This window comes from Nelumbo nucifera, chromosome 1 (genome assembly GCF_055504915.1).
Source record: "Nelumbo nucifera cultivar China Antique chromosome 1, China Antique-T2T, whole genome shotgun sequence".
Classification (NCBI taxonomy): domain Eukaryota; kingdom Viridiplantae; phylum Streptophyta; class Magnoliopsida; order Proteales; family Nelumbonaceae; genus Nelumbo; species Nelumbo nucifera.
In genome coordinates, this window is record NC_142649.1 from 90,670,457 (window position 1) to 90,680,521 (window position 10,065).

The 10,065-nt window shown below is 39.7% G+C and overlaps 1 protein-coding gene across 1 annotated transcript; it reads left to right on the top strand.

Annotated features, from left to right (window-relative positions):
• The first annotated feature begins 1,823 nt into the window (after positions 1-1,823).
• Positions 1,824-4,897, top strand: LOC104586251 (actin-101). The gene is made up of 5 exons (XM_010243420.3): positions 1,824-1,950; positions 2,974-3,044; positions 3,146-3,539; positions 3,631-4,244; positions 4,340-4,897. Exons 2-5 carry the CDS (start codon positions 2,985-2,987, stop codon positions 4,403-4,405), a joined length of 1,134 nt encoding a protein of 377 aa, XP_010241722.1. The 5' UTR covers positions 1,824-1,950; positions 2,974-2,984; the 3' UTR covers positions 4,406-4,897.
• The last annotated feature ends 5,168 nt before the right edge of the window (positions 4,898-10,065 follow it).

Here is a 10,065-nt window from a genome sequence, read left to right on the forward strand (position 1 = left end):
TTCTGATTCTGTTCAACCAAACAGTTGGAGTCGAAATAGCCAGATCCCTATTCCTGCAAACCAAATGAGGCTTAAGTTTTTTTTAGACATTTATTGATATAGCTAGCTTGGAGAAGTTCTTGACAATATAAACTATATTAGAAAAAATTCTCCTTAGAAAAATGTATTTTCAAAAATTGAAGCACCACCTATGATTTCTTCTAAGCAAAGGGCATTTTCTTGTCCTAAATAGGATTGTAACGGGTGGTTTAGTGGGTTAAGGGAAGGGGTCTAGATCTGATGGGCCCATTGCCCCACACAATGTATAAACTATAAAGATTTAAAATTGCACCACTCAATTGGGAAAAATATCAATTGACAATCCAAACTAGAAGACATTGGTAACACTGCCACACTTAGGCAGAGGTTGCTTACTAAGACAAACTATATACAACAAATGTATCTTGTGAAACCCATTATTGATGGGGTACCATTGCCACAATCATGACCACCACGTTTACTACGTATAAAGGAAGTAAGGATTCATCTTCTCTTGCTGAATCCAGATTTTCTCGTCTTCACGGAACGCTCTTTGCACCAATCTTACACTACATCACAGTTGTGCATTGGAAACATCTATGTTATAATGTTATAATTCATGGGGAGATGTTCGCGTTACACAACTGCAATGTATTGTAAAATTGGTGTGAGGAGCATATCTCAATATCCAAGGCTCCAGGGATGAAATCATAATCCACAAGCACTATGTATGGCATATTATAAGGTGCCAGCTAGTTTGCTAGTAAAGTCTCTTGGTGGTTGTATTGGAGATTTGGGGTTGAGTCTAAGCCTCTACCAGGGTGGGAATAAGGTTAAAAGTTTCTTGATACTATGCAAGGATATATGATACTTTGAACCGAGTTGGAATCTCCTGCCAACAAAAACACATTCCAACTGCTATCAATTTGATCTAACAATGCAGTGAGACTGGACCCTCTATAAAAATAGGACCTGCCATTGTATGAGATGTGCGGTATTAGATCATGTTGATAGGTTGTTGTAATGTATTTTTTAACAGGTGATCCAAATTTATTTGAGCCTTGTGGCCATCCATTTTTTATTTTTATTTTTATTTTTTTAAATCATGGGTAGGTATTAGGCCTGTCTTAAAATAGGCCAAAACCCCAAAACACATGTATCTGATGTATTGATAACCCACCGATAAAATACGTAAATACGTATAAGGGCCGATACTGCTGCACATCACACCATGTATTGGAAACATCTTTCATATGAATAATAAGACATAAATATGGGAAATGTTTTCGATACACATAAATGTTTTCAGTACTCGGTGTGAGGGGGCAGATCCGGAGTTCCGGACTCGAAATTTTGAACGTTGGTTGAGAAGGGTTACCCAATAAACCATATGATCGAGCCGATTTGAACCGAGCGGAGCTGAAGAGAAGCGCAGGGTTTTTTTCTTCAGTAACCGGCTAACCGGATAAATCGGCGACTAGTGGCTGGCATTTGGCAAGTTAACCGGGCGCACGCCGACCCGCACGTCCCGTTATGGCCGCCCACTGACGTGGCGAGGGTCAGTCGAGAGCTAAAGCCAGATCGGTCGGTGAGGATTCTGTGCATCACGACAATCGGACGGTTCTGGTTCGAACAAAGGCTGTCAGCCAGGTCATCCTATCTTTTCTCGTGGTCGAAATGATTCCTCGACTTTAATTAATTTTGGTTTCATTTCATTTGCATTTCACTCCGATTTGGCCGGCCCAGTATATATCGTTCCTTTTGCCTCCTCGTTCACCATTTTCGGTGTTTTGCCGAGGAGGAATCAAGAAAGTGAGCGAGCAAGCTCCGTCCTTTCTGGTTTTTCTTTTCTTCCATCCTGAAAACCAAGGAAGAAGGCGTGTTTGCCCGATCTCCTCTACCTTCTTCCCTCTGTCATCTCTTCGATCAAAGGTAAGAAGAGACACTCATCTCATCACGATTCGATTGTTCTCTTTTAGACATTTTGCTACTGGTTTCGGATTCCGAGGTTTCGATTTGTTGAGGTGTTTGTGTGTTTTCTTCGTATGTTTTGTTGCAAATTTTTGCTTGGAGATTGTAATGGTTCATTTTGTAGTTTATCATCTTGTTGCATTAGGACAAAATAGCTTTCTTTTGGTGTCATTACTTAATCCTTAGACGAAAGTATGGTTTGATGGGGTTATGGGAGGTTTTTAGGGATGATTTAATGCCGGTCTGTGATTTTATCTCCTTTATTGCTTGGATCATGCGTTTGGAGCTGGGATGCATACACGTATCGCCGAAAATTTTCTCTAGATCTTTACGATCTTCAGGTTGTCTTCCCATTGTTCGCTTTTCGAATGTTTGGTCTCATTTTTTCTCTGCCTGTGTAGTGAATCGCCACTTGTTATGCTTGGCCTTTAGGAGATCTTGATATTCAGGTTCTTTGGAAAAATGCTGATCTGATTCCCTTATTGTGTTAACTATTTTCAATTTGTGCATCTAGTTTGAGATCGTTGTTGAGATGTTAATCCGTTACTTGTATGATTTCCGATCTGTCGATCTCATGCTTTTTACCTCTTTGGTGTTGGTTAATCTGTTTAGATCTACTGATCTAGTAGCTCTACTTTTTTTTTTTTTTAATATGCAGATAGGTTTTATCTATCAATCTCGGAAACATGATTTTTGGATCTGTTTAGAGTTTGAAGACACAGTGTTACTTTTTCTGGACCAAAGCAAATCATTTTTCTTCTTTCATAATTTGAAATTTGAAATCTGTTTGCTTACATCGAGAAGACTAGTAATTAAAATATCAACAAAAAGCAAACGAAATGTTTGAGAGACGTCAATGGCAGAAATATTACATAAATAAACATAATATTAAGAAAATAAGTAAAATTTGAGACAGATGATCTTGCGACAGTGATCGGGACTGTGATGATTCTTTCTTGTTCTGTTCTGCGAACTTTATCACAGATCTATAGCAAATGGCGGATGCTGAGGATATTCAACCCCTCGTCTGTGACAATGGCACTGGAATGGTCAAGGTTAGCTAATCCTTGATAAGCTTGTACCTTCAACTAACTTGTTTTCTTGAATGCTTTGTAAATTTTAATTATGATGCACAAATTATATTTTCTATCCACAGGCTGGATTTGCTGGTGACGATGCTCCTAGGGCAGTCTTCCCCAGTATTGTTGGAAGACCTCGACACACTGGTGTTATGGTTGGGATGGGACAAAAGGATGCTTATGTAGGAGATGAAGCCCAGTCCAAGAGAGGTATCCTCACCTTGAAATACCCCATTGAGCATGGTATTGTCAGCAATTGGGATGACATGGAGAAGATTTGGCATCATACGTTCTACAATGAACTCCGTGTTGCCCCTGAAGAGCATCCTGTTCTTCTTACTGAGGCTCCCCTTAACCCTAAGGCCAACAGGGAGAAGATGACCCAGATTATGTTTGAAACCTTCAATGTGCCTGCCATGTATGTTGCCATCCAGGCCGTTCTCTCTCTATACGCCAGTGGTAGAACAACCGGTTTGTACACTACATTACCCAAACTTCAAATTTGTTGTTTACTGGTTAACTGTTTCTTGATATGCTGAAATGGGCATTTGTTTTTCACAAGGTATTGTGCTTGACTCTGGAGATGGTGTCAGCCACACTGTCCCAATCTATGAAGGGTATGCTCTCCCCCATGCCATCCTTCGGTTGGACCTTGCTGGTCGTGATCTCACCGATGCCCTGATGAAGATCCTTACTGAGAGAGGGTACTCTTTCACCACCACTGCTGAACGGGAAATTGTCCGTGACATGAAGGAGAAGCTTGCCTATGTGGCTCTTGACTATGAGCAGGAGCTTGAGACTGCCAAGAGCAGTTCATCAGTTGAGAAGAGCTACGAGCTGCCTGATGGGCAAGTGATTACCATTGGTGCTGAGAGGTTCCGGTGCCCTGAGGTTCTATTCCAGCCATCCTTGATCGGAATGGAAGCTGCAGGAATCCATGAGACTACCTACAACTCCATCATGAAGTGTGATGTTGATATCAGGAAGGACCTGTATGGAAACATTGTGCTGAGTGGTGGTTCAACTATGTTCCCTGGTATTGCTGACCGTATGAGCAAGGAGATCACAGCTCTTGCTCCTAGCAGTATGAAAATCAAGGTGGTGGCACCACCTGAAAGAAAATACAGTGTATGGATTGGAGGGTCAATCCTTGCTTCTCTCAGCACCTTCCAGCAGGTGAGTTTTAAGTTGTTCCCGTGGGTAGTTTATTTGTGAATGGTTAGTTATGGTTCTATTGTGTTGACTCTTTCTTATTTGTGTTGATGATACAGATGTGGATCTCTAAGGGAGAGTATGATGAATCTGGCCCCTCAATTGTTCATCGGAAGTGCTTCTGAGTTCAGCAAGGTTGTTGGTGATGAGTCGTTTTATTTTATTCAGTTGGCTTTCTGTCATGTGTCATGTGTCATGTGAACTCAGTATGGTTGAGCAGCAAGATCTGAGAGTTTATGGTTATTTGAGGGAACAGAAGAGGGGTATGCTATAAATTTGCCGCTTCATGGTTTCTCGTAGTAGAACATTATGCATTCATTCTTAGTAGAGCGGGATTGAGGAGCCAAATCTCTATTTGCAATGGTTGGCTTTTTATATGGAGTGCAGATGGTACTCTTGGTTCTCTTTTGCCTCTCCTTTTTTATCTCTAATTCAGCCATTCTAGTAGGAGGGAGAATTTGATGTTTTTAATTCCATTCTCTTTTTCTCTTTCGAGGGTAGAGTTTTTGGGGGCAGTTGTGTTAATATTTATTATATGAGAAATCTGATTTCAATGTCAGTTTGCAGTTATGGAACCATTTATTTCTTAATGATATGATATTATTATTATGGTGCAAGGTTCCCTATTTGTTGTGTTTCTATTGCATCTGTTGAAGCTTTCTTGGGAATGCATTGGAAGCAAATAGTGCAAATGGTAACTTTGATTCAACTCAACCGCCATGGATGATGCTTGATTTGCTCGTCGTGCACCGGACTGGGCGGGCCTACTGCAGCTGTAAAGGTTTTGTTCGGGGTTTGTAAATGAACCAGAAAAGAAATAACGTGTCTTTTCTCAGGGTGCCCTAACGAGATGATTCAGAGAGTGGAAGGTACACCTAACCTTCATAAAGAATCAGCCGAACGTGTCGTTTCTGCTCTTTTTTTTGCTACGGTTCTCACTTTTTCTAAGCTGACATGCTGCTGGTAAGGTGATCAGTGAACCGTGAGATAATGGAATCCAATGACTCAAACCACGAATAGGACGTCCTTTTGAGTTTTGAGTACGTTGCCAGTTTCTTGCGGTCCCCCACCTCACGTTACAACCACAGACAAGCGATATATATATATATATATATATTGTTTTTTTCTTCACTGTCATCTGCCGTTCGCTCATCCTCGACGGGATTGGCTTGGGTTGGCACTGGAGGAGACAGGATATGTTGCCCCAACTCCCAAACCCAAAGTGCCTTATTATTCTTGATTAGATTCACATTCACTTTCTTGCGGTTGCTCTGCCGAAAAAATACCACACAAATCGAAGAGTTTAAGGTAAATCAAGATGAGATCCACATCGAATCTTACCTGGGATTCGGAATGGTGTGGACACTGCAACATCTTCAAATTAATTTGTATTAATGGCCTAGTCCGGACTCCGGACAATTCTTGGACGCATGCGTCATTTTTTAACAAATGGGTGGTGTTCATGTACTTACCCGGATCCTGATTTGCATGGAACAAGCCAAGGAAGTCAAAACCATTAACGAGAGTTTCCCTGATTGTCATCTCCAATACCAATAACAAGCTAACTCTCCTGTTCACTGGGAAACAGAGCTCCCAGGACCAACTTAGGCTTCCCTCCCTTTTTCCTACATGGGGAGTGGTTCTCAATACACGGCTGCAATGTGCTGTGAGATGGGTGTGTGATGAGGAAATCTTGATTCATTTACGATTTACCCCAACCCAACCCAACAAAGAAAGAGAGTTTAGGTGACCGGTGGATCCCTGTTCATTTCATAAATATTTATACTGCGGTCTCCACCGGTAAGGAATTGTTCTTTTTTTCTTGGCCTTAGTTGATTCGGATAATGGGACAGAAAACTCCTGTCTATTACTCTATTTATATATTTTGGATAGTTTTTGGACATGGGTAGAGTGCTATCTTCCCAAATCTCCGCACTATACACCTACCACTCATGCTTTGCGGTTAAGAAAGAAAACACCTCATGTCTCCTCAAATCAGCTGCTGATGGTTCATCAAATTCCTCCCATTCACATCACTTCTTAAATGCATCGTCCCATCAGAGATTCTACTCTCTGCATATTTTATCTCATCCCCATCCATCTTGTGTGTGCACATACGCAGCACCAACAGAGACAAAAAATATTCAAAAAGGAGAATAACCAATTATCCCCATCCCTGTCTAATTGTCTACACATATATTCTATCCCAGTTTCTTCTTTATTCTATCTCATCCCTCCACACTAACTTTTGTTGTTAAAGAATTGAAAAATATGCTCACGACATTTTCATCATTGCCAGTGGGAACTTGGGCAACAGGACCAGAAAAGAATTCTGTAAATCCTCTTTTGTAGTGTTAAACGGGCACATGGGTGGTTTAATTAATAAACCGATGCTGAGTCTGACCACCAAAAACTAATAAATAGGATTAGTTTTAGGTACATGGCATTAAGCTCTTCCTCTTTTCTATTAACACAATAAGTAATATAATAGAGGATTAAATTTCTCTCTGTAGTGATCATGAACATAAAGTGATGGATTCACGTGATCAAAATCCTTTTACAGAAATCGTTAGTGAAATATTAAAATTGACAGGGTGTCAGTTTAATGCCGCCCACATGGTCATGCATTGTTCAATAATTCTGGTGGATGCATGAGTAGAGCTTGAAATTCAATGGCCCAACTGTCTCGAACATTGACGGGATAGTGCTGATTGGTGCCCACTGCCCAGACCCACTTGGGATTGTTCCTGCTTCAATAATCGTCTGTTCTACGTTACGTTACAGAGTTGATTCTTCATTCCAATCTCCGAAAGTTACTTTCAAGAATGGAGAATGCTATTGCTTAACGTTAAGGGCCTTTTGGGACAGTTGAAGCATTGATCCAGAGCTGCTTTGGAGAAGCCATTAAAAGAAACTTCAGCATAAAGGTTTTTTTTTTTTGTGTGTGGCTTTCAGCAGTCATTTTGGACTCTATGGGGTTTTCACTTTTCACCAAACATGGCTCATATTCCGTCTGGGTGAGGCCCACCTTACAAATCTAGAAGGCATGGTGTGAAAGGCTGAAAGCCCTCCCAACCCACTGAGGATCCAGTTAAGGCTAGCCAGCTTAACTGAAGCACGCCGGATAAGTTATTCAAAGAGGCTGAAGTGGTTAGACCCATGGTTTTCAAAACCGACCCGGAGACTGAACTGGTAAGGGGTCCGGTTATCGGTCTGACAGAAAAAATAAAAAAGTTAAAAAAAATAAAAAACGGTAAAAACCGTTTGAATGGTTCGAATGTTCAACCACCTGGTTCAGTGGTTTGCTGACCAAAATCAATGATTTTTTGGGAAAATCCAGTTTTAGGAGAAAACAGACCGGTTCTCTGTTTTTCCAATCCGATCGTCTTGTCTGGTCTGATTTTGAAAACCATGGTTAGACCATCACATGATTAATTGACGGCCAGTTTGGGTTATCCTGACTTTTCATCAAACATTAACCGTAGACTGTCCATGAAGGACCCACCTTTGAAAGCAGAAGCCGCTGAGACCGGATCTGCTCCTCAGGGCGCCTCACATGCATATCCCAACCATGCATTGAGAACATCTCTCTGTACTTATAAGTTATTTTTCATGGGAGATGTTTCCAATGCACGGTAGATGTGTATGTGAAATGCCCAAGTGTGAGAGCATATCCTGTTCTAAAGTCGCTACACTTCTGCCCTTGCAAATAAGCTGCCCACAAAATACCACAACCATGTATTGAGAACATGGTTTTTAAAACCGACCCGGAGATTGAACCGGTCAGGGGTCCGGTTATCGGGTCAAATAGTCTGATTGTTTGAACCGAGTGGTCGGCCCATTTTGACAAAAAAATAAAAAATTTAAAAATATTTAAAAATGATCAAAACCGTTTGAATGATTCGAATAATTAACCACCCGGGTCAGCGGTTGCTGAACAAAATCAACAGTTTTGGGCAAATTTTTGGTTTTGGGGAAAACCGAAACCGATCTCCTGACCAGTTCTCGGTTTTTCTGGTCCGGCCTGGTTTTGAAAACCATGATTGAGAACATCCCCACTAATGACATGGGAAATATTTACAGAGACCAGATCTGCTCCTCACACAGCACCTCACATCGACCTCACAGGAACATCCCACTATGCATTGAAAACATCTCCCATACTTGTGTGTTATTATTTACGGGTGATGTTCTTAAATCCTAATGCATGCGGAAATGTGCCTGTGAAGTCGATGTGAAGAGCCCTGTATAAGGAGCAGATCCCACCTCATATTTGCACTGCACAACTCTAATGTTGTGTAGGCAGGGATGTAGGAACAACTAGTGGATAGCAGATCCGAGCCCATCAGCTATGAGTGCGAATATAAATGTGCGAATTTACATGACTGAGTGGCCAAAGTGAACACACCAGTGTTCTGTAATGGGTTCTATGTGTACACTAACACTGGCATGTCCGCTGGTGATTGATAATTCAACTAGGTCTAGTGGTCTACAGACTTATATTTGCATCACATCTGGATTCCTAAGAGCGGGGCTGGGAAGTGGCCCAGCTTTGCCAAGAGTGACTCAACTACTCAAGCTCAAGAACTAGAGAAATAGAGATTGGGCTCAAGTTGAAGCTTGGTTCCACTTCCATTCAGAAACAAACGTAGATTGTAGATTCATTGTCATTAAAATAACACAAGCATTATAATATAAGATTTATATTTATTATATATATGGTGTGTTTTGTATACTAATTTATATCTATATCTATCTATAGCAGTATTAAAAGTATGAAGGAGAGTGTGAAACTTTTGTTTAACTAAAATATTCTACTTTTTTATTTTGGTTGCTCTCTAATTGGTAAGGACAAAAAAGTAATTTGAACACCCACTTTCCCTAATTTAGTTTTCTATCATTATATCGTGTATTTGTGATATTAATTCTCATTCTTTCATTGAATCTTATATTAATTAATCATATTTAAGGAAATAAGTGTGATAAAGAATAATTGTTTTTATTGATGATAGAAATAAAGTACAAATTTAAAACCAATACAAAAAATGGGATTGTTTTCTTGTTTTGTGGTGAATCAACAATTCAACCCTTTTGGGTCAAATGTGTAAACACTTAATGTAATAATAATAATAATAATATGAAAACACATAAAAGTATACAAAATATCAAAAAAAATTGAAGAAAACATTTGGGCACATCTCTAATACTATATATTCATCATATTAAACAAAATTAAGTGTGTCAAATAAGAATAATTTTTGTAAACATAAAAATATAAAAAATTGTATAAAATTTTGGAAACATATTATTTACTATCATCATCATAAAAAATTGTTACATGCACACTTGCTACTATCTAAAGAATCTATAAATGTCGAAATGGATAAAATTATAATACCAAGCCAACCCAAGCATGGTTTTTAAAACTGAATCGGTGACTAAATAGGTCAGGGGTCCGGTTATTGAGTCGAACGGTCCAACCATTCGAACCGAATGCTCGGCCCGTTCTGACAAAAAATAAAAAAATAAAAAAACCTCAAAAAAATAAAAACGGTCAAAATCGTTTGAACGGTTCGAATGATTAATTGCCCGATTTCTAGTTTTTTCGATTTGACCATCTGTCCGGTCCGATTTTGAAAACTACAAACCCAAGATTTAAGAATCTTTTTTTGTTTTTTTTTTCCTTAAGAAAAAGGTAAGGTATTGCATTAAATTTCTGAAATCTCTCAATATATGTATATGCCCAAAGTAGGCTCAATATGCACCATGCCCCAAGAATGAAACT

Bases quoted from the DNA above. Each gene is read 5' to 3' on its own strand.
- LOC104586251 (XM_010243420.3), top strand. From the start codon at position 2,985: ATGGCGGATGCTGAGGATATTCAACCCCTCGTCTGTGACAATGGCACT. The intron at 3,045-3,145 runs GTTAGCTAATCC...TTCTATCCACAG, and splicing joins ATGGCACTGGAATGGTCAAG to GCTGGATTTGCTGGTGACGA. The intron at 4,245-4,339 runs GTGAGTTTTAAG...TTGATGATACAG, and splicing joins CTCTCAGCACCTTCCAGCAG to ATGTGGATCTCTAAGGGAGA.